General features: G+C 28.2%; 5 protein-coding genes across 5 annotated transcripts; all 5 read right to left on the bottom strand.

The window, feature by feature from the left end:
- Nucleotides 1-1,280: 1,280 nt before the first annotated feature.
- Nucleotides 1,281-2,791, bottom strand: LOC128955234 (uncharacterized). The gene is made up of 2 exons (XM_054300886.1): nucleotides 2,190-2,791; nucleotides 1,281-1,996 (listed from the first exon to the last, which is right to left on the bottom strand). Exons 1-2 carry the CDS (start codon nucleotides 2,610-2,612, stop codon nucleotides 1,361-1,363), a joined length of 1,059 nt encoding a protein of 352 aa, XP_054156861.1. The 5' UTR covers nucleotides 2,613-2,791; the 3' UTR covers nucleotides 1,281-1,360.
- Nucleotides 2,792-3,501: 710 nt separating this feature from the next.
- Nucleotides 3,502-4,955, bottom strand: LOC128954919 (uncharacterized). Its single transcript, XM_054300537.1, has 2 exons — nucleotides 4,311-4,955; nucleotides 3,502-4,218 (listed from the first exon to the last, which is right to left on the bottom strand). Exons 1-2 carry the CDS (start codon nucleotides 4,953-4,955, stop codon nucleotides 3,502-3,504), a joined length of 1,362 nt encoding a protein of 453 aa, XP_054156512.1.
- Nucleotides 4,956-5,544: 589 nt separating this feature from the next.
- LOC128954910 (uncharacterized) lies at nucleotides 5,545-7,403 on the bottom strand. Its single transcript, XM_054300525.1, has 2 exons — nucleotides 6,792-7,403; nucleotides 5,545-6,326 (listed from the first exon to the last, which is right to left on the bottom strand). Exons 1-2 carry the CDS (start codon nucleotides 7,401-7,403, stop codon nucleotides 5,640-5,642), a joined length of 1,299 nt encoding a protein of 432 aa, XP_054156500.1. The 3' UTR covers nucleotides 5,545-5,639.
- Nucleotides 7,404-11,317: 3,914 nt separating this feature from the next.
- LOC128957308 (ABC transporter G family member 6-like) lies at nucleotides 11,318-16,762 on the bottom strand. The gene is made up of 5 exons (XM_054303050.1): nucleotides 16,700-16,762; nucleotides 15,944-16,505; nucleotides 15,102-15,828; nucleotides 12,621-14,975; nucleotides 11,318-12,063 (listed from the first exon to the last, which is right to left on the bottom strand). Exons 2-5 carry the CDS (start codon nucleotides 16,370-16,372, stop codon nucleotides 11,345-11,347), a joined length of 4,230 nt encoding a protein of 1,409 aa, XP_054159025.1. The 5' UTR covers nucleotides 16,373-16,505; nucleotides 16,700-16,762; the 3' UTR covers nucleotides 11,318-11,344.
- A 1,336-nt stretch (nucleotides 16,763-18,098) lies between these two features.
- LOC128955128 (uncharacterized) lies at nucleotides 18,099-20,312 on the bottom strand. The gene is made up of 3 exons (XM_054300773.1): nucleotides 20,244-20,312; nucleotides 19,477-20,174; nucleotides 18,099-18,959 (listed from the first exon to the last, which is right to left on the bottom strand). Exons 2-3 carry the CDS (start codon nucleotides 20,122-20,124, stop codon nucleotides 18,264-18,266), a joined length of 1,344 nt encoding a protein of 447 aa, XP_054156748.1. The 5' UTR covers nucleotides 20,125-20,174; nucleotides 20,244-20,312; the 3' UTR covers nucleotides 18,099-18,263.
- Between the last annotated feature and the right edge of the window lie 4,844 nt (nucleotides 20,313-25,156).

Genomic DNA, 25,156 nt, shown 5'->3' with positions numbered 1-25,156 from the left:
TAAAAAAATAATTAAATATTTATTAAATACATTATCATATTTTTAAAAAAAAAATAAACTGTAAAATTAAAATTGCGAAACATTTTTTTTGAATTAATTAATTTATATGTATAACTTGCACTAATATCAACCATCACTAATATAATAAAATTAATATAATTATTTAATAGATATAAATACAAAAAAAATGTTAAAAATTTAAAATAATTAAATGAATTAATTATTAAACCAAAAATTTTAAACAAATGCATTGTATAATATTAATAGATGATATTTAAATTATTGCTAAATAAATAAATAAATAACAAAATAATTTCAATTAGTAATAAAAACAAACAACAAATAAATAGTTTTTTTTAATTACCATTTAGGTGTTCATTGAAAAATATTATTTAACAAAAATCTGCCCAATAGTTAAAATGTAGTCAATAATCACATATTGTGTTTAGACTGTGTGTATATCTATGTATATGTGTTTGTATGTATGTGTGTGTGTGTGTGTGTGAATGTGTGAGTGTGTGAGTGTGTGAGTGTGTGAGTGTGAGTGTGTGTGTGTGTGTGTGTGTGTGTTTGTTTGTTTGTATGTATGTGTGAGTGTGTTGTGTGTGTGTGTGTGTGTGTATGTGTGTGTGTGTGTGTGTGAATGTGTGTTTGTTTGTTTGTATGTGTTGTGTGTGTGTGTGTGTGTGTGTGTGTGTGTGTGTGTGTGTGTGTGTGTGTGTGTGTGTGTGTGTGTGTATTTACGTGTTTGTGTGTGTGTGTGTGTGTGTGTGTGTGTGTGTGTGTGTGTGTGTGTGTGTGTGTGTGTTAGACTGATTGTTAACCTGTATATAACCATATACTGTACAACATATACTTAATACTATAAATATCTCTGCTGTTTATTTTTTTTGTATATAAATTATATATTTATTTTTATTTTTGCAAACAATTGTATAAATAAATAAAATACTTTGAAACTATTTTAAAATACTATTTACAAAAAATAAATGTCTAAAAAAATTAATTAATATGTTTTGCAATAAATTTTTATATATACAGTGTATTGATATGCATGTAATTCAATACATTTGCATCAATAAACATATGGATTAATTGATAGCCATTTATTAAAAACTGGAAAAAGTAATAGATTTTTTTTGAAATATTAATTTAAAATAAAATATTTTTATTTTAAATATATTGAAAAACAACTTAAAAAAAACTAAAGTAAAACATTTTTATTAGTTTTTATTTTTTTTTAATTAAGTAAATTAACTTTGAAACTTTATTTTAACTTAATATAATTAGCAATTATTATTATGTAATTAATTTTGTTTGTTCCCCCAAACCCCCCTCACTTAGATCCCGCCACCCTTTTTCATATAATCATATACCGATCGCAGCACTCGCTTCCTCGATAGATACCGCCGGGCATATAGATTAATGCCCGCAGAAATTCATGACCACCGGGACTTAGCGATGATAACTGTTGGCCACTACTACTACCACCACTGGCATCAGTGCCGCCACAGTTGCCGTTGTTGTTGTTGCAGTCGTGTGCAGTCCAGTCGTAGATCAGTTGTACGATTTGTTTGTCCAATTGGCCAATCTTTTCGGCTACAATCAACTGTGCCTCGGGTAATGAACACTGGCGTTCAATGGCAATCATGGCCACAGTGTTGGTCAACTGTTTCATGGCCTCATATTCTGTATGGTTAGCAGAATCGGTCGACGATAGTATAGTATAGCCGGTGCCGATGTCGATGTCGTTGACATCATTGCCATTAGTGGTAGTAGTAGTAGTAGTTGTCGTTGTCTTCAATATGGTTTTAACGCCGTTTACTAACTCTTTTTCAAACGAAAATATATCGTTTGTATGAATACAGTAATCGACAACTAATGAGACCAACTGTTTCATACGCGGATCAGACCAGTCGCGCTCCGGTAGGTCTATATCGAGGCCATAGGTAACAGACAATAGTGTCGGTTTTAGGCCAACTGTTTTGCGGCGAATCTATATATATAGATATATATGAAACACACAAAAAATATATGATTAATAAATCATTACAAAGACAGACACATATACATACATACATATATACAATCATAGCACACATATAAGTTACATACAAACACACACACACACACACACACACACACACACACACCTACACATCCATATCCCGGCTATATATATATATTACCCGTAATTTTTCGTCAAACGAAGCAAACCGACCACCGTTTTGGCGAAGTATTTCCGTTTCCTCAATATTTCCGGCGGCAAACTCGAGTCTCGCGCTGACAAATCGTGTCCACTGTTCGGCACTCATTTGCCTGAAGTATGTCTGAAATGTCGGTATAATAGCCCCGATAAACGGCTCCATACGATCAACAGGCAACGTATTCGGGTTTGATTGATGGCCACTGGCGGCCACTGCAAACATACTGGTCATCTGTGTCCAAACCAGACGACATTTGTCCATTTGCTGGCCGTTGTGTTGACGCCACGATTCTTCGGTGTGATCGTCCATTAGAAACGTAAAGATCGTGTCCTGTAACATATGATAGTAACTGTCCTCCGATGTTAGAGTCGGATAATAGTAGGACATAATTGAATTGGCAACCATTACTATATTGTGATAGTTTTTGGCCGATATCTGACTCGTAGGGAACTGTCTGTACGACCAGTCGGCCAATGTTTCCGAATCGATAGTTAAGTCCAATGGATTGCGTTTGAATGGCAATCGGGTCGTAAATTTTGGTAACGGATATTTCAGGGGATATTGACGTAACTGTTTATCGCATCGATTGTGTGCAACATATCATAGGTTATTATAATTATCATTATTATTAGTTGCCATTATTACTACTACTACTAGTAGTAGTAATAATACAATTATTTTTTTTGTTTAGCGATTTATTAGTTGAATTTATATCAAATTAAAAAAATTTAAAAACAAAATTAATTATTATTTTATAATTATATTTAATATTATTCAACAATAACAACAACAACACAAAAAAAATTGCTAATAACTTACACAATATATACTAAAGTGGAGGTTATTTTATAATTTTTTTGTTGATTTCCCCAATAGTTTCCTAGTATTCCCATCAAAAATAAATAAATAAAAATAAAATATTTTATCATATTTTTTTCGGGTAAAATTGATTGGGATTTTATTTTAGGGAACTTTCCCTACAATGAGAAACTGTTTTTCTACCAGAATTTTAGTATAAATATATATTTTTAATTATATTATAATATAAAAAAATATAAGTTATAATTTTTTTTCTAAAAAAAACACACATATGATTTATTATTTACTGGTTTAGTAAACAACAAATAATTAATTAAAAACAAAAACTTAAAAACATATTTTTAAAAAATTGAATCAAAAAATAAGTTACACACAAAAATATGTTTATTTATTTAAAAGTATAATAAAATTTTACTAAAAAATTCAATTAATTATTGATAAATAATAATAATAATAATGTAATCATTTTTGTTTGCTACCCTAACCCCCCACCCCCACCTCTACCCCACCATTTACATATAATCATATATCTATCGCAGGCACCGCTTGAACGAAAGATAGCGCCGGGCATATAGAGTAATGCCCGTACAAATTCAATGCCACCGGGACTTAGCGATGATAATCGTTGGCCATCACCACCACAACCATCATCACCACTGCCACAACTGCCGTCCCTCTCATCATCAACAGTGCAGTCGCCATTGTTGTTGTTGTTGTTGTAGTCATGAGGTCCGGCAGTCCAGTCGTAGACCAGTTGTATGATTTGTTTGTCCAATTGTTCGATATGTTTGCCGACAATCATCTGAGCCATAGGTATCGAACATTTGCGTTCAATGGCAATCATAGCCACAATGTTTGACAACTGTTTCAATGCCTCCCATTCTGTATGGTTATCATTGTTGGTCAATGATTGTATAGTAATACCTGTGCCTATGCCGTACGTGATGTTGGTGTCGCCGACATTGACATTAGTGGTAGTAGTAGTTGTCGTTGTCTTCAATATGGTCTTAATACTAGTTATTAACTCTTTTTCAAACGAAAATATATCGTTTACATAAATACAGTAATCGACAACTAATGAGACCAACTGTTTCATACATGGGTCAGACCAGTCGCGCTCCGGTAGATCTATATCGAGCCCATAGGTAATAGACAATAGTGTCGGTTTTAGGCCAATTGTTCTGCGGTGAATCTATATATATGACACACTAAATATATAAATCATATAAAAGACATTGACATACACACACACATACACACACACACACACCCGGCATACTTTACCCGTAGTTTTTCCTCTAATGAAGTAAACCGACCGCCGTTTTTGCGAAGAAGTTCCGTTTCCTCAATGTTTGCGGCGGCAAACTCTAGTCTCGCGCCGACAAATCGTTTCCACTGTTCGGCACTCATTTGCCGAGAATATGCCTCAAATGTTGGTATAATAGCCCGAATAAACGGCTCCATCTGATCGACTGGCAATGTGTTTGGGTTTGATTGGTGGCCATTGGCCACTGCAAACATACTGATATGTTGTGTCCAAACCTCACGGCATTTGTCCATTTGCTGACCGTTATGTTGACCCCACGATTCTTCGGTATTGTCGTCCATAATAAATATAAATATCAAGTCCTGCAATAAATGATAGTAACTGTCCTCAGAGGTTATGGTCGGATAGTAGAAGGCCATCAATATTTTCGAAACCATAACTACATTGCGATAGTTTTTGGCCGATATCTGACTCGTAGGGAACTGTCTGTACGACCAGTCGGCCAATGTTTCCGAATCGATAGTTAAGTCCAATGGATTGCGTTTGAATGGCAATCGGGTCGTAAATTTTGGTAACGGATATTTCAGGGGATATTGACGTAACTGTTTATCGCATCGATTGTGTGCAACATATCTTAGGTTATTATTATTATTATTTGTCATTACTATTATTATTAGTAGTAGTAGTAGTAGTAGTAGTAGTAGTAGTAGTAGTAGTTTTATTATTATTATTATTATTAAACAATTATTATTTTAGCAATTTATTTTTATTATTATTAATATTTATATTTTTTTTAAATATAAAACAACATATACAGATGTATATATATATATACAAATATATACAATATATACAATATATATACAATAAATACAAATGTATATATAGAAAAAAAGTTTACTTTTATTCCCAGTAGAGAAATAAAAATATTTTCCAATTGATTGGGATTTAATTTTAGAGAATTTCCCATAAATGAGAATTTGTTTTCCCCAAAACTTTATATATATATATATATTACAAATTGTAATTTACAATAATAACAATTTATTTAAACATATTAATATAAATGTATAAATTTTATTTAATAAAAACACATATGATTTTTTTATTAGCAATTTTAGTTAGCAACAGTATACGAAAAAAAAAATTATTAATTAAATAATACTTTTTAAAATATTAAATTTAAAAAAATAAGTTATACAAAATGTTTATTTATTTGAAATTCAATACTCAAAACAATTTAATAGTTTAAATAATCATTTTTTTGATAAATAATAATAATTATTATTATGAAATCGGTTTTGCTTGATATCTCTCTACCCCCTCCCCCCATTTCCCACTCCTTTTCAAATAATCATATACCGGTCACAGACACCGCTTGAACGAAAGATACCGCCGGGCATATAGAGTAATGCCCGAACAAATTCAATGCCACCGAGACTTAGCGCTGATAACCGTTGGCCATCACCACCACAACCATCATCACCATCACTGCCGTCTCCATCATCGTCATCATTATCAGTGCCGCCGTCATAGGCATGACGTCCGGCTGACCAGTCGTAGACCAGTTGTATGATTTGTTTGTCCAAATGTTCGATATGTTTGCCGACAATCATCTGAGCCATAGGTATCGAACATTTGCGTTCAATGGCAATCATAGCCACAATGTTTGACAACTGTTTCAATGCCTCCAATTCTGTATGCTTATCATTATTGGTCAATGATTGTATGGTATGACCGGTGCCGATATCGGTTCCGTTGGTGTCGCCGTTGATGCCGTTGGTGTGACCACTATTGCCATTAGTGGTAGTAGTAGTCGTAATAGATGTCGTTGTCTTCAATATGGTTTTAATACCAGTTATTAACTCTTTTTCAAACGAAAATATATCGTTTGCATAAATACAGTAATCGACAACTAATGAGACCAACTGTTTCATACGTGGATCAGACCATTCGCGCTCCGGTAGGTCTATATCGAGGCCATAAGTAACAGACAATAGTGTCGGTTTTAAGCCAACTGTTCTGCGGCGAATCTATTTATATATATAAAATTATATTTTTATATGTCAAACAAACAAAAATAAATAAATCATATAAAAAACTAGATCTACATACATAAATATATATATATAAACACACATACACACACATATACAATATATATACACACACACATACACACACACATACACACACACACATACACATATACATACACAGATACAAACACACATAAACACAAACACACATACAAATACATACACACAGACATGCATACATATACACACACATACACAGACATACACACATCTACACACACACACACACACACATCTACACACACACATACACACATCTACACACACACACACACACATCTACACACACACACACACACACACACACACACACACACACAGACACACATACATATACAAACAAATACACAGACACACATACATCTACACACACACACACACACACCCGGCATTCACTACCTTTAGTTTTTCCTCTAATGAAGTAAACCGACCGCCGTTTTTGCGAAGAAGTTCCGTTTCCTCAATGTTTGCGGCGGCAAACTCTAGTCTCGCGCCGACAAATCGTTTCCACTGTTCGGCACTCATTTGCCGAGAATATGCCTCAAATGTCGGTATAATAGCCCGAATAAACGGCTCCATCTGATCGACTGGCAATGTGTTGGGGTTTGATTGGTCGCCATTGGCCACTGCAAACATACTGATCTGTTGTGTCCAAACCTCACGGCATTTGTCCATATGTTGGCCGTTATGTTGACCCCACGACTCTTCCGTATTGTCGTCCATAATAAATATAAAGATCAAGTCCTGCAACAAATGATAGTAACTTTCCTCAGATGTTAGGGTCGGATAGTAGAAGGCCATCAATATTGTCGCAACCATTACTACATTGTGATAGTTTTTGGCCGATATCTGACTGGTCGGGAACTGTCTGTATGACCATTCGGCCAGTGTCTCGGCATCGATAGTTAGGTCCAATGGATTTCGTTTGAATGGCAATTGTGTTATAAACTTTGGTAACGGATATTTCAGGGGATATTGACGTAACTTTTTGTCGCATATATTGTGTGCCATAAATCTTATCTTATTATTAACATTATTATTATTATTAGTCATTATAATAATAATTATTAGTAGTTTTAGCAACAAATAAAAATAAAATATAACTTAAATAACAATATATAATATTAACAATAATAAGTATAGTTAGACTGAATGTTAGACTAACTTATCTGAATGTATGTATAAGTATTAAATATATAATTTTATATATGATATACCGGTATATGTCTAGTGAACACTGTATTAGCCAATCTAGTAATATAATGTGTGTGTGTTTTGTAAAAAAATTTCTATATATAAGGTTTCTATCAAATTTTCTACTTAATTCCCAAAAGTTATCTATACAATATAAAGTCAAATTTTAGTGCAAGTTTTGAATTATTGTAATAATAATAATAATATAAAACTTAATTTTTCCATATTTTAATCTAACGATAAATAAGAAAAAATAAATAAATAAAATTTTTTCCCATATATTCATTTCCGGGATTTAATTTGGGAACTTTCCTTCCATAAAAAAAGTTTTTCTCCAAACTTTAGATTATATTACATATACATAATATTAAATAAATTAAAGTTATCAAAAAAACATGTGATTTTATTTTAGTGTTTTAATTAATTGCATTCAACCGGAATACAGAATTTAATTTCAAAAAAAAAAAATTTAAAGTCATATTTCAACATATCATAGAATTTAATATATTTTTTTTGTAATTTAAACATATATTTCAACATTTTTTTCAATAAAAAATTCCATAAATAATATTTAATTATAAATTACTAAATCAAAAAAAAAACTTATTTAATTGTTATATTATATTTTTATTTTAATTTTTTGTTTTATAATTCAAAGAACAAAGTGAACATTACTTTAAAAAAATAGAAATTTTACAATAAAATTTTATAACTATTGATATACTGTTAATATAATAAATAATAATATAATTTTATATGTTTAATGTGTGTATGAAAAAGTCAATTATAGATAATATCAATATAATATAATTTATTATATTTTTTAAAAATTTAATATTAGATCAATAAAATAAGTTCATTTAGGTTTTTTGTAAAAGTATTTAAACTAATAATTAGCTAATGATTAGCTAATAATTTTTTCTTTAGTTGATGACGTTATTTGAGTTAATTTTATGTATTTTAATATACAATAAAAATATTTAAGTATTATTATTATTATTACTATGAGATATACATTGAAACTGAATGTTAAAAAATGATAAAATCTGTTATAATAATAATAATAATAAGGCCGTTATACTATATATTAAGTTCAAAATATTTTTTAGTCATAAATAGGTTATTTAAATAAAATAATTTGTTTTAATGTTAAAAATATTTGAAGCAAAAACATACACACATACACAAGCATATATATACATACACATACACACACATATATATATATATACACATAATAATAATAATATTAAAAATAATAAAGTTTATAGTTTTTTTATATATTATATATTGCTTTACAACTAATAATAACTTTTAGATTTATTTCAAATCTATTTTCATATACATATGGTGTTAAGATTATGAAATATTTATTTTATATTAATAATTATAATATTTAGTAAAATGATTGATTACTCATTTAATTATAAAAAAAAATCTTCTATCGGTATGTAATATAACTACAATCTACTAATAATTTCGGTTAATTGATGACGTTAATTGAAAAAAAAAATAATTTTTATATATATGTAATATAAATATTTTTACATGTTTGTAATTTTTTTAAAAAAAAGTATTATTATTATGTAATATGCACTGAAATTTAATCTTTAAAAAAACTATATATAATATTATAAATTATAGGTTAGATATTTTTTTCAGTTAATAAATTGGTTATTTAAATTTTTAATTTTTTTTCATTGAGCAATCATTTAAATAAAATTATTTTTTAAACAACAAAAAAAATATTAAAAATTATTATAAGATACACAAAATATAAGTACATATAGTTAGTAATCAAAATAAAGAAATAACTAATTAATTAATATAATAATAATAATCACAAATATAACATAGAGATCACACAAATATAATATTTATTATAGCAATTACAAACAAAAAATCAAAAAAAAAAATTATTAACAATAAATAAATGTAAATAATTTTTATTCATTGATATATAGACTTTAGAAATAGTAATAATAATAATATTGTATTTGTGTCGACACCCAAACAAACAAACGGTTAACCCATGTTTAGACGGATATTTTTTTTTGGTCATCACTTACCGTATGGTCATCACTAACCAATTACCAATAGGTTAAGGTTAGCACAGTTAGGTTTTTTTTAAACACTATAACTTGATTTAAACTTAAAGCCCAAACTTTAAATCATAAAATATACTGTATATTAATAATAAATAAAACTACAAAATATTATTTTACAATCATCATCATTATATATATATCAGGATTAAGTAAGGGAGGGGGTAGGGAGGGGTAAGGTCAAAATACCCCCATAAGATCGAGATTTTGGGATTTTACCCCCCCAGACTTTTTGACCGATTGGGAAAAATTGTCGCTTAAAAACGAGAAGAAATGTCCCCCCCTCTAAAATTTCGGCGCCGAAGGCGCCGAAAATTTTTTGAAGTTTTAAAAAATTCTAATTTTAGTTTTTTTTTACTGTTTTTATGTTTTTAAAATTTATATGAATATAATTATTGATTAAAAATAAGTAAAATAGTTAAAATAACATTAAAACTCATCTAAAAATAACATTAATTTATTGAAAATATTAAACTAAAAAATTAAAAATTACTTATTTGTTGAAAAGAGTAATCATATTACAACTTAAATAGATATTTAAGATAGTTTAAGAAGTTAGTAAAACAATAAATTCTTATATTTTAAAGTTTTTATTAATAATTTTTAAAAATTTAACTAAAAAATTAAAAATATTTTCAATTTTATAATTAGTATTCAGTCAGCATTCATATAAAAATAACATTAACATTAAAAATAAAAATATATATATATCTATAAACTATAATCATTAAGTATTATTTTAAAAATTAATTATTTTAAAACTTAAAAATTACTAAAATATTTTTAAAAAATCATAGTGTATCATTAATGCTTTTATCAAATATTTTTAAGTATTAAATACATTATTATTTTATTTTTTATTTTTATTAATTTTAAAATTTTTTTTAAATATTTTATTTTTGTTAAAATTTAAGTTTTTGTTAATTTTTAAGTTTTTTTTGTATTTTTGGAAATTTTACCTATTTTCCTGGGAATTTATACGGGAACTTATGGGAACTTTATCAAATTTACATGGGAATATTCGGGAATTTAAGGGAATATTAGGGAATTTTCTCTTGACCCCCCCCCCTTGATTTTGGATTTTTGAAAAAATTGCCGTTTAAAAATGCAATAAAAATCTTACCCCACCCAATACCCCCCCCCCCCCCCCAAGATTTTTCGAGAATTTTTTAAATTTTACCCCGGTCTACCCCCCCTTAAAATCCAAAACCTTGCTTAACCCTGATATATATATATATATACTGTAGAAATGATATAAATTGTTAAAGTTATTTATTTATTCAAAACTTCTTTTATTATTTTTAATTCAGATATTATTATTATTATATATATATCGATATATATATATATTAATTATTTGAATAATAAACGATTTCATCATACAAATCAATTTTTTTGTGATATTAAATGCAATAATAATAATAATAATACTGTAATTATTATTATGCAATTAGTTTTGTTTGATAATATTTATATTTTTTTTTGTAAATAAATAAACAGTATTGTAATATTTAATAAAAAATAATATATAATAATTCAAAAGTTAATTGATTTATCAATTATTTAAAAAAAAAATATTATTTAAATATCTAAAAATAATGCTACATTATTCAGGTATTATATAATCAATTTATATAATATATTCAATATATCTTATCGTTTAATATGTTTGACAACAAACTTCATTGGACTGGTCAGACCCGGTATGGGTAACATTGATAGCCGGCGCTTGTAGTCACCATCATTGCCGTCATCACCACTACCATAACCTACTGATCGTTTGAACCCAGTTATCATTTGGACAGCCATACGGCGTAACTCCTGGCCCCGACGGGTATTGAGCATCGGATGTACGGTCAACAATAGTATGACCATGGTAGCCGATCGTAGTACCAGAAACAATACTACCAGCATATTGGTATTGAAATAGTAATCCGGATCATCCAAATCAAACATATACAAAATATAGGAAAACTGTTGGCCGGTTAGGCAACGATCGAAACCATAGAAATGTATAATCAGGGACTCGAAGGTTAGTTTCAATGGATTCAAATTACTGATAGTCCTGATTGAATAGTGTAGTTCAGTTAACGGTATGAAAAAATTACAAAACAATATGTATAGTATGAATACGGCGACACTGGTAAATACAGCCACCCGATGGTGGCCCATAAATGTTAGGCCAACTATATGGCCAACTGATTGGATGGTCAGACCGCCGAGTAATAGATAGACGACCAGTGCTACGACCATATTGCTATTGACTGATGAGTATATGTTTACGGCCATTGAAAATACAATTATAATTATGATGGACGGTATGATTTCGACTACTGTATGGGCCCAGTAGTAGGTGCCGGCACTGTACCAGCCTATATGTGTAAAGTATACATTATTTCCTATATATATTTATATTTATACATTATATTAATAGACAGATATTTCATATAATAATATAATTATGATTTATATTGTTAGATAAATATATATTGATTAATTATAATTTTTTCTAATACCTGTATATTGTAATTGTATATATAAAACTTTATTATTATTATTATTATTGATATTTAACCTTAATTTAAAAAAAACTGTAAAGCCATATAATTGTAATAAAAAATAGTATTTATAAATATTAGACTATTATACATATGTATATCAATAGTAAACTATCTTAATTTATAATTAATAATAATTTATAAAATTAAAATTATTTTTTAAAAAAATTCTTTATAATTAAAATTTAGATTTTAAACATTATTATTGAGATTTAGACTAAATCAAAAATTATATAATTACTTATTTTATGACATTATTAAAACAAAATTAAAAAAAAATAGTTAATAAAAATATTATTATTATTACTAAATAATTAACTAATAAATTAATCAGAAATAAAAACAATCAAAAAATAAAGTTTTTTAATTACCATTTCGGTGTTCATTGAAAAATATAATAAAATCTGCCGAATAGTTAAATGTCGTCAAAATTATATTGTAAACCATTGTCAATATTGTGACAAATAACAAGTATTTTGTATTATCCATAACCCGATCCTCATCCCGGAGCTGACGTTCAGTTTTGGCACAAGTATTGTTCAGATCATCCGTTTCCCAATTGGCACAACCGTTGGCCAGTGCTATGTCTGGACTGAATACTAAACGCAAAATTAGGGCAACTATTAGATAGACTGTCAGTTCCATCGCAAGAAACATCCAGTGATAGGCAAACAAATAGTTTAGGTTACGGGCAATGAGAACCCGTAGGTCAGCTAATAGGAAACGTTTACTTTGCAATCGTATACCGTCGCCGGTCAACATCAATTCCCCAGTACTGCGGGCATCAATTTGTTTGCGTTCCGAAGCTCGCGTACGACTGGTCAATCGTTTGACTACCTGATCATCACCCGGTCGGCCGAGACAACAATGGCCGAGTAGTGTCTCAATTGGTAGCTGTTGTGGCTGACAATCGGCTTCTACTTCGGCTAAAGTTTGCTTCAATTGATCTCCGGGTCGGTCGGCGTAGACTACTTGACCGCCGGCGGCCATTACATACAACTTGTCGAACAACATCAGTATTTCGTTACTCGGCTGATGTATGGAAGCAATGGCACAGATCTGATGCCGACGGCTGAGTAGTTGTATACACTGTATGACAGTTTCGGCGGCCGAACTGTCCAGACCGCTGGTTGGTTCGTCAATACACAAGAGATTAGGTTTGACCGACGATACCAATTCCATACCAATAACCAATCGTTTGAGTTCACCGCCACTCAAGCGATCGATCGGTGTGTCCAATGTGTTATAGATGGACAGCTCGAGCATCAGCGACAAGACTATCATTTCGTGTTGCGATCCGTCCCGGATGTCCGGGTTTTTCAACCGGGATGCATAGGTCATGGCCTGACGGGCCGTCAATCCCCGTACCATACGTTCGCGTTCGTCCTGAACAATATAACACGGTCTCAGACGCCGACTGTTGCTTACGTAGATCGACGACTCAGGGGTCAGGTTTTCACTGTATAGTCCGTTAATGCACTTCAACAACGATGTCTTTCCCGCACCCGACGGTCCCATCAGTGCATTGAGCGATGGAAACTCAAAATAACCGTTTAGTTGGCGAAGAATTGTCTTATCCGTCGACGACGACAACCTGAACAACGATTCGCTGACCGTCAGTGTCAGGTCTGTCCACGCAATAGCCATCACTGTTTCTGTTGTCGGCTGATTCTGTCCTTGACATTCGGTAACTGCTGACTGGACATCGCTGCTGTTCGGATCTTCACTGATATCGCTGGCCATTATTGCTATCTCCGACTTTGCCAGCGATATGATTGAAGACATCCGACGTTTTTTTTTCGCCGTCTTTCGGCTACTACTACTATAGTCCGCGACATCCATATCCATCACAACCGACACATCCGATACACTATCGCTGTCATTGTTATCCATGTTAACTACTTTTTCGGTTATTTTTGATAATTTTGATTTTTGATCGCTAAAATTGCTGGCCATTGCTATCAACGACATACGGCGTTTCGGTGTCGACAGTCTGCGACTATAGTCGACATCCATGTCCATCACTACAGACTTTTCTGATAAACTATTGGTGTCATTGTCCTCATCTTCCTTATCGCTTACCGATATGTTTAGTTTGCTATTATTATCTACCGATTTGCTGCTATCGATGTCACCGCCGCCGGATGTCCTACTATTCAGACAACCAATCCGATTGGTCAGATTTGTCTTCGCCAATAGCAATACGAAAGCTGTTAACTTGAATACTACGGCCGTCACAGCCAACCCATAGACATATTGGACCAGTTGGTCGTCGCCGCCGCCGATATCACTAACGGCAAACCTGCGCAATACTATCGATCTTAACGGTTTCGGACATCTGTCCAGACCGTAGACGGCCAACAAGTGGCCGTTTAGTTGATATTTCAAATAGACAAAATCGCTCAGTTGGCGAAACATTGGCGGCAAACGGCCAACAATTATATAGAAATTGCTAAACAAAGTAAGAGTTGTATAGAATAAGATGGAGCCGATTGTAGCCAACTGGCCGTAGTTGACCAGTGCTATACCAATACAATGGGCCAGTCCTTCCGAACAAAGAAAGCCGCCGATCATTATGCCGACAAACCATAGGAGACGGTCGGGCGGATCAAGTGATTGGCCGCTTAATAGATAGACAAGTGTGGCGTATTCGGTGGCCATTAGTACAGTCATAAAGGTTTCGGTTAATGATTTACCCCAAAAATAGGCACCCGTACTATACCAGCCTATTATATCATATAATATTTTATATTAATAATATAATACAAGTAAATACTTAATATTTTTTTTCTAATTAACTATTTAGTTGTAAATAATTTGTTTTTCAAAAAAAAAAATTAAATAATACTAACTGTTATGATGTTCGCTAATAAATATTTTAATGTCAACCAAATAGACCTGACATGTAGAGGACATGTGTATAAACTGGGCTATAATACCGGAAAAAAACAATAGATTCGGATTCTGGAAAATAAGCGAATCGTTTTCCAATGCCTCCACACATGTCGTACCATTAGATAGGGCTATACTAATGGGATCGTAACAGGAGTCAGGTTTGCCAACATTTTCGTTAAACATCGACACCATTATCAGTGAGAATAGGTTATAGATGGCAAACTGTACGGCCAATTGTTGCCATTGTGCCAGAAATATCATATAAGCTGTTCGATGCATAACATGCCAGACATCCCACAATCGGAACCTTTTCGGTCGCAATTCAATACCGTTAGGACTTTCCAGTAAATCGGACTGATTTTGCTGGACAGTACTCAACACCGATAGTCTAGATGTTTCCCTAGTTTTATCTAACAGTTCGCCAATATATTCCTCCTGTGACAGTTCAATTGATGCTAATTTTAACAATTGCTCTACCGGCACCTGTACCAAATCGCATATAATGTTGCACTCATCCAGATAACTGTCCACCCGTTCAGGTGGTCCATCGAAAATACAGTTCCCACCTTTGGCCAGAACATAGAGTTTATCAAACGAGTAGACAATCTCGTTATTGGGCTGATGTATACTAGTAATGATGGCTATCCTATGCAGTCTACCTATACTTTTCAAACACTCCATTACCTGATTTTTTTCGAAAAAAATAAATAAATTGCATATAACAAAAATTACATTTGAAAAAACATTTTAATAATATAATTTTTTATAATATCAATAAAAAAAATAATAATATACATACGGCACAGGCAGTCACACTGTCGAGACCAGTGGTAGGTTCATCAATACATAAGACATTAGGCTTAACCAATTTGGTCATTTCGACGGCAATAGTTAACCGTTTTTGTTGGCCACCTGAACACTTGGCAACTATTGTATTGGCGATACCATCTATGGTCAGCTCACGGAGCACTTGTCGCACATTTTCTTCATGATCTATAGGTTGTCCTCCATCTCCTCCAGTGTTCTTCAATTTGGACGCATATAACATATTCTGACGGACAGTCAAACACATAATCAGGTGTTCCCGGGCGTGTTGGCCAACAAAACACGATTCAATTGGCTGCCGACGGCTCAGATATATCCTCGAGTCGGCCGATAGTCCACCCATTGATAGCCTTCCGTTTAGACATTTCAATAGTGTTGTTTTGCCGGCACCTGAAGGTCCCATTAGGGCTACAATACTACCGAATTCGGCCGAACCGTACAGTTGATTGAGTATTGTTTTTCCGCTGGACTACTGGTGCACATTTGCCACCGGTTCCTGACTGTGTAGGTCAGGTTTGACCAACAAATGGCCACATCTGATGTCGACATAATTATTATAATTAGTATTATTAGTATTAGCTGTTCAACAATAGTTTCATTAATATATACAGTAATTATATAGAAATTATGGTTTAATAAATAAATAATTTAATAATAATTTCATAATTTTCTTATAAAGTTTATAAAATAATATAAAGCTTATATATACTGTTATATAATACACACCCACCATTTAAACACACACACACACACACACACTCACATACATACATACACACTATTTTTATTTATTTGATAACCTTCATAATTTATACAATAAAATCTATTTAAAAAAATATGTATATACAATAATTAAATATTTTAATTTATTTTATTATAAAATATTTATATTTTGCATATGTTTTAAAAAATATATATATTTATATATCATTTTTATATTATTTAATTTGTTTTTTTTTGTTTATATGATAATAAGTCAAGTGAGTAAGTCATAAATTTTTGTATTTTATTTATTTTTTTCTTAAAAATATTTTGGTACGAATAATTAATTATTACAACATCTATAACTTTTGTAGTTATTTAGTTTTTATGCATAATTAGTTAGTAATCAATGTTATTTAAATCACTATATATATAAAAAAAATACTAATAAATTTTTAAAAATGCACCTAAAAATTAATATTCATAACATTATACAGTAGTAATACACCGGTATATAGTGTATGTAAAAACTATTTTAGGTGCAAAACTTTATTTTAATTGCAAAACTTAAAAATTTATTAGATTTTTAAAAAAAATATTAATTTGAATAATTTAATTATATATTGAAAAACGATAAATATCTAAGTTTTTTTTGCTAAAAAGTTAGTAAATTATTCAGATTAATATTTTTATTTATTTATTTATTGTTTAATTCATTAAATATATATATATATATATATTTGTTTTATATAAAAAACATTATCTAACAATTTAATTGCAACTAAAAATTATGATTTTGCAATCAAATTATATAGAAAATAATTAAATATTTAATAAACTATAATTATTATTTATGCATAAATCATATTTTTTAAAAACTGTAAAATTTAAAAGTGCGAAACATATTTTTTAAATTAATTAATAAAACAATTATATTTTTTTTTGTTTAGCAATTTATTAGTTGATTTATATATCAACTAAAAAAGAAAAAAAAATTATTATTATTTTATAATTATATTTACTATTATATTAGACAACAATAACAACAACAACACAAAAAAAAATTTGCTAATAACTTACATAGTATACTAAATTGAAGGTTATTTTTTTTATTTCCCCAATAGTTTCCTAGTATTTCCACCAAAAATATATATATATATATATAAAATATTTTATCATATTTTTTTCTGGATAAAATTGATTGGGATTTTATTTTAGGGAACTTTCCCTACAATGAGATACTATTTTTCTACCAGAATTTTTTTTGATAAATATATTTTTAACACTATATTATAATATAAAAATATGTTTTAATTTTTAAAATAAACAAAAAATCACATATATCATTTTTTATTTACTGTTTACAGTAAACCAACCGTAAAAAAATTAATTAGTTAAAAAAAACTTAAAAAAACATATTTATAAAAACAAAAATTGAATCCATTAAAAAAATAAGTTACACACAAAAAAAATGTTTATTTATTTGAAAGTATAATCAAATGAAAAAATAAAATTAATTATTAATAAATAATAATAATAATGTAATTATTTTTGTTTGCTACCATAACCCATCCCCCACTACCCCACCCTTTTCATATAATCATATACCGGTCACAGACACCGCTTACTCGAAATATACCGCCGGGCATATAGAGTAATGCCCGAACAAATTCAATGCCATCGGGACTTAGCGATGATAACCGTTGGCCACCATCACTACCAGTGCCACCATTGCAGTCCCTCTCATCATCAACAGTGCAATCGCCAGTGTTGTCGTTGTTGTCGGCATGACGTCCGACAGCTGTCCAGTCGTAGACCAGTTGTATGATTTGTTTGTCCAATTGTTCGATATGTTTGCCGACAATCATCTGAGCCATAGGTATCGTACACTTGCGTTCAATGGCAATCATAGCCACAATGTTAGACAACTGTTTCAATGCCTCCCATTCTATATGCTTATCATTGTTGGTCAATGATTGTATAGTAATGCCGGTGCCGATGCCGTTCCTGATGTTGGTGTCGCAGACATTGCCATTAGTGGTAGTAGTAGTAGTAGTAGTAGTAGTAGTAGTAGTAGTAGTTTTCGTTGTCTTCAATATTGTCTTAATACTATTTATTAACTCTTTTTCAAACGAAAATATATCGTTTGTATACATACAGTAATCGACAACTAATGAGACCAACTGTTTCATACGTGGATCAGACCATTCGCGCTCCGTTAGGTCTATATCGAGGCCATAGGTAACAGACAATAGTGTCGGTTTTAAGCCAATTGTTTTGCGGCGAACCTATTTATATATATGACAAACAAACAAAAAAATCATATTAAAACACTAGATCTAACTACACAAATATATACACACATACACTCACAGACATACATACATCTACACACACATACACTCACAGACATACATCTACACACACATACATCTACACACACATACATCTACACACACATACACTCACAGACATACATCTACACACACATACATCTACACACACATACATCTACACACACATACACTCACAGACATACATCTACACACACATACATCTACACACACATACATCTACACACACATACATCTACACACACATACACTCACACACATACACTCACAGACATACATCTACACACACATACATCTACACACACATACATCTACACACACATACATCTACACACACATACATCTACACACACATACATCTACACACACATACATCTACACACACATACATCTACACACACATACATCTACACACACATACATCTATACACACACACCCGGCATACTCTACCTGTAGTTTTTCCTCTAATGAAGTAAACCGACCGCCGTTTTTGCGAAGAATTTCCGTTTCCTCGAGGTTTGCGGCGGCAAACTCTAGTCTTGCGCCGACAAATCGTTTCCACTGTTCGGCACTCATTTGCCGAGAAAATGCCTCAAATGTCGGTATAATAGCCCGAATATACGGCTCCATCTGATCGACTGGCAATGTGTTTGGGTTTGATTGGTCGTCATTGGCCACTGCAAACATACTGATATGTTGTGTCCAAGCCTCACGGCATTTGTCCATATGTTGGCCGTTATGTTGACCCCACGATTCTTCGGTATTGTCGTCCATAATAAATATAAAGATCATATCCTGCAACATATGATAGTAACATTCCTCAGAGGTTATGGTCGGATAGAAAAAGGCCATCAATATTGTCGAAACTGTTACTACATTTTTATAGTTTTTGGCCGATATCTGACTCGTCGGGAACTGTTTGTATGACCATTCGGCCAGTATCTCGGCATCGATAGTTAGGTCCAATGGATTGCGTTTGAATGGCAATTGTGTTATAAGCTTTGGTACCGGATATTTCAGGGGATATTGACGTAACTTTTTGTCGCATATATTGTGTGCCGAAAATCTTATCTTATTATTATTATTGCTTTTAGACATTATTATAATAATTATTAGTAGTTTTAGCAACAAATAAAACTAAAATATAACTTAAACAATATATAATAATAACAATAATAAGTATAGTGTAAATTAAAAATGAAAAAAGTTAGACTAACTTATCTGAATGTATGTATAAGTATTAAATATATAATTTCATTTATGATATACCAGTATATGTCTAGTGCACAGTGTATTAGCCAATCTAGTAATATAATGTTTGTGTGTTTTGTAAAAAAATTATATATTTATATATAAGGTTTCCATCAAATTTTCTACTTAATTCCCAAAAGTTTTTTTTTATACTTCCCAATCGATTTTCCAGTTATTTTGCAATTATTAAATTTAATACATTATTTTGAAACAAGACATTTGTGTTTTTTATAATGTTTATATAATTTTTTGTTTTTGTTGATATTTTAATCAATACTTTTACAATAGATTTTTAAAAATATAAAAATGTTTTGTAATTAATGTATTTTTTAAATATATAAAATAGTTATAATTAAATTATTGAAATGTAAATTAGTTTTGAATTATTGTAATAATAATAATAATATAAAACTAATCATTCAATATTATAATCTAACGATAAATAATAAATAAATAAATAAAATATTTTCTCATATATTCATTTTCGGGATTAAATTTGGGAACTTTCCTTCTATAAAAAGTTTTTCTCCAAACTTTAGATTTTATTACATATACATAATATTAAATAAATTAAAGTTATCAAAAAAACATGTGATTTTATTTTACTGTTTTAATTGATTGCATTCAAACGGAATACAGAATTTAATTTCAAATAAAAAATATTTAAAGACATATTTCAACATATCATAGAATTTAATATTTTTTTTAATTTCAACACATATTTTAACATTTTTTTCAATAAAAAAATTCCAGAAATAATATTTAGATTAATTACTAAATTAAAAAAACTAATTAAATTGTTATATTATATTTGCATTTTAAGTTTTTTTATATAATTCAAAGAACAAAGTGAACATTACTTTAAAAAAATAGAAATTTTACAATAATTTTATAACTATTGATATACAGTATATTCTTTTAATATAATAAATAATAATATAATTTTTTATGTTTAATGTGTGTGAAAAAGTTAATTATATATAATATCAATATAATATAATTTATAATATTTTTTTAAATGTAATATTAGATCAATAAAATAAGTTCATTTAAGTTTTTTGTAAAAGTATTTAAACTAATAATTAGCTAATGATTAGCTAATAATTTTTTTATTTAGTTGATGACGTTATTTAATTTAATTTTATGCATTTTAATATACACTAAAAAATTTTAATTATTATTACTATGAGATAAACATTGAAACTGAATGTTAAAAAATGATAAAATCTATAATAATAATAATAATTTTTAGTCATAAATAGATTATTTAAATAAAATAATTTGTTTTAATGTTAAAAATATTTGAAGCAAAAACATACACACATACACATGCATATATATACACACATATATACAGTATATATATATATATATATATATATATATATATATATATATATATATATATATATATATATATACACACACACATAATAATAATAATATTAAAAATAATAAAGTTTATAGTTTTTTATATATTATATATTGCTTTACAACTAATAATAACTTTTAGATTTATTTCAAATCTATTTTCATATACATATGGTGTTAAGATTATGAAATATTTATTTTATATTAATAGTTAAAATATTTAGTTAAATGATTGATTACTCATTTAATTAAAAAAAAAATCTTCAATCGGTATGTAATATAACTACAATCTACCTATAATTTAGGTTAATTGATGACGTTAATTGAAAAAAAATAATTTATATATATATATGTAATATAAATATTTTTACATATTTGTAATTTAAAAAAAAGTATTATTACTATGTAATATGCATTGAAATTTAATCTTAAAAAAAACTATATATATAATATTATAAATTATAGGTTAGATATTTTTTTCAGTCAAGAAATAAATTATTTAAATTTTTTTCATTGAGCAGTCATTTAAATAAAATTATTTTTTAAACCAAAAAAAATATTAAAACTTATTATAAGATACACAAAATATAAGTACATATAAACAAAAAATACTGTAATAATCACAAATATAACAGAGATTACACAATACAGTGTTTATTATAGCAATTAAAAAATTAAAGTTATTATCAATAAATAAATATTAAATAATTTTTATTCATTGATATACAGTATAGACTTATTTAAATACAGTACTAATAATAATATTGTATTTGTGTCGACATCAAAACAAAACAAAAAAACGGTTAACCCATGTTTAGACAGATATTTTTTGGGTCATCACTTACCGTATGGTCACTCACCAATTACCAAAAAGACAAGGTTAGCACAGTTAGGTTTTTTAACCTGTATAGTCTCATTGTTTAGATTTTTTAAACACTTGATTTAAAATTAAAGCCCAAACTTTAAATCACAAAATAAATATATATTAATAATAAATAAAACTACAAACAAAAAGTTATTATACAATCATCATTATATACAGTATATACTGTAGATATGTTATAAATTTTATAATTAATAATATATTGTTAAAGTTATTTATTTATTCAAAAAACTTTTTTTTTATATATATATTACTATTTGCACTAAAAAATGCACTGATTCATTTATTTAATATTAAAATTCATAAATTAATAAAAAAAATATTTAATTATCATTATAAAAAATAATTTAATTATCAAATAAAAAAATATTTAATTATCAAATCAAAAATTATTATTATTATTATTAAACATATGCTGTGGGAAAAAAACATATTAAACATTTAGTGGTAAAAAATAGCTAGTAAAAAAATTTACAATATTATGGCTAACATTGTATTGCCCATTTATAGGCCCATAGGGGGTGGGTGGTTGGGTGGGGGTAACTGAGCAAATTCATGGATGTCAGTCAATTAAATTGTTATATTAATAAATAATGTATGATATAAATAAATTATGTAATATTATAGAGATTTTTTTAAAAATTTAAAAAACAATAATTATTTATTTTTAAAGCATACAATTTAATCAATTTATATACCAATTATTGTGTTTTAAACAATTATACACATCATTAGTTTAGATAATTTATTCAATATTATAATTATAAATAGTCCAGTAGATCCTATTTTTAAATATTAAATTTATCTGTATAAATAACAATAAATATAATAGTACCATGATAATAAATTGGCATCCATAAATAGCTTTAAGTGTAGCCAAAAAAAACATTTTTGACCAGTAACTAGTAGTGTCATTGTCATTAATATCGTTGATTAGTTTATTATAAATACATGAAATATTTGTTGAAATAATTTTAATAATTTTAGATTTATTACTAATATCAATAATACTATCAGATTTTTTTGTTATATATTTTTTTGAAATAAATTAATGCCCTGGGTAGAATCTAAAAGCTAGAATCTAGGGGTTATCATATATTATACGATCCCTTATTTAAAAAAAACGTAATTAACTACCAAGATAAAAAACAAAATAAAAAACAGTTTATAATACATAAATTCAAAAAATCATTTTTATATAATAGGAAATTAAATATACTATTTAATTTAAAATAAATTCCTAGCTGTCTATTTGAGCAAGATCAAATAATTTTTTTTATATAAACCATAAGCTTCCTAAGTGCATTTTAATCAAAAAATAATCAAAAATCAATTAAATGATAACCCTCTCAAATAGATATATTGTTATAAATTTTAAAAAACCTAATAGATACAAAAACTATTTATACGTTAAATTAGCTAGTTGAAATAATAACCATGTCCGATTAAAACAATTTTTAATAATAAAATAACTGTGTGATTTAACGTCCAGACTAGTAGGTGTACGCCCACCGGCCATCCATATCAAAAAACATCTCTAGACGAACGTGGTTTCGATTCCCTGCTAAGTATATGACATTTTTTTGTATTAACATTATTAACATCGAAAATTATAAACTGAGCTTGGCCAAAATAACCAACAACAACAACAACAAACAAACAAAAATATAATCATTGTATCGGATAAACATTTTTATAGTGGTGTGTTGGCCATCATATATAGTTAATGTATAGTATAGTATTGATATTACTGTATTGCTATAAATATATATATATATATATATATATGAATATACTGTTTATGAAAATTTAATTTAAAAAAAAATTATAGTCATTATTAATTATTAAATAGTCTAGTATTTTAAATGAAATCAATTTTATTAATTTAAAAAAATAATTTTAAATATATAAATCTAGTTTAATATATAAATAAAGTTTATAAATAAAATATATAGATATTATATATATTTATTTAAAAAAAGTATTTTATTTAATATGAATTGAAATATTGTTTAAGATTTTTTTATAGACAGAAATATATATAAATAGTATATTTTTTCCACTAATAATTAATTTGATATTATAATAATAAAATATATTTATTTTATGTGACTTATCTCTATAAATTTCTTTAGAAAATTTTATTTTATTCATATTAATATTTTAAACTATATATATATATATATATATATATATATATATATATATATATATATATATATTTATAAATTATAATATTTATGCCCAAAAAACTAATTTATAATTAGCATATATAATATATATATGATTTATAAAAATTAAAATAATGACTTTTTATATTTGCAGTTAAATGTAATATATTTTGTTTTTTTTGAAAAAAATATATTTATTTTTTGTGACTTATAACTATTAATTTCCTTGGAAATATTTATTTTATTTTATTCATATTAATATTTTAAACTATAAATATATATATTTTTATAAATTATAATATTTATGTCTAAAAAACTAATTTTATTTTTAGCATATATAGATGATTTATAAAATTAAAATAATTACTTTTTATATTTGCAATTAGAATGTACTATATTTGTGTATAATTATTATTATTTGTATACAAAAATATGCACAATATTTTAATATAAT

The sequence above is a fragment of the Oppia nitens genome, unplaced genomic scaffold (genome assembly GCF_028296485.1).
Source record: "Oppia nitens isolate AA-2021 unplaced genomic scaffold, nextdenovo-longstitch-racon4-pilon3 scaffold12_pilon_pilon_pilon, whole genome shotgun sequence".
Taxonomy (NCBI): Eukaryota; Metazoa; Arthropoda; class Arachnida; order Sarcoptiformes; family Oppiidae; genus Oppia; species Oppia nitens.
The sequence above is the reverse complement of the archived record's forward strand: the minus strand, read 5'-3'. Positions and strand labels throughout refer to the sequence as shown.

What these genes read in the sequence shown, in the direction of transcription:
- LOC128957308 (XM_054303050.1), bottom strand. Translation starts at nt 16,372, where the DNA reads ATGGGACCTTCAGGTGCCGGCAAAACAACACTATTGAAATGTCTAAAC. An exon ending in ACAGTGTGACTGCCTGTGCC is followed by an intron (nt 15,829 to 15,943) that starts GTATGTATATTA and finishes GAAAAAAATCAG; the next exon opens with GTAATGGAGTGTTTGAAAAG. An exon ending in TATTAGCGAACATCATAACA is followed by an intron (nt 14,976 to 15,101) that starts GTTAGTATTATT and finishes ATGATATAATAG; the next exon opens with GCTGGTATAGTACGGGTGCC.
- LOC128954919 (XM_054300537.1), bottom strand. Translation starts at nt 4,955, where the DNA reads ATGACAAATAATAATAATAATAACCTAAGATATGTTGCACACAATCGA. An exon ending in CATTAGAGGAAAAACTACGG is followed by an intron (nt 4,219 to 4,310) that starts GTAAAGTATGCC and finishes TCATATATATAG; the next exon opens with ATTCACCGCAGAACAATTGG.
- LOC128954910 (XM_054300525.1), bottom strand. Translation starts at nt 7,403, where the DNA reads ATGGCACACAATATATGCGACAAAAAGTTACGTCAATATCCCCTGAAA. An exon ending in CATTAGAGGAAAAACTAAAG is followed by an intron (nt 6,327 to 6,791) that starts GTAGTGAATGCC and finishes ATATATAAATAG; the next exon opens with ATTCGCCGCAGAACAGTTGG.
- LOC128955234 (XM_054300886.1), bottom strand. Translation starts at nt 2,612, where the DNA reads ATGGTTGCCAATTCAATTATGTCCTACTATTATCCGACTCTAACATCG. An exon ending in CGTTTGACGAAAAATTACGG is followed by an intron (nt 1,997 to 2,189) that starts GTAATATATATA and finishes CTATATATATAG; the next exon opens with ATTCGCCGCAAAACAGTTGG.
- LOC128955128 (XM_054300773.1), bottom strand. Translation starts at nt 20,124, where the DNA reads ATGTCTAAAAGCAATAATAATAATAAGATAAGATTTTCGGCACACAAT. An exon ending in CATTAGAGGAAAAACTACAG is followed by an intron (nt 18,960 to 19,476) that starts GTAGAGTATGCC and finishes ATATATAAATAG; the next exon opens with GTTCGCCGCAAAACAATTGG.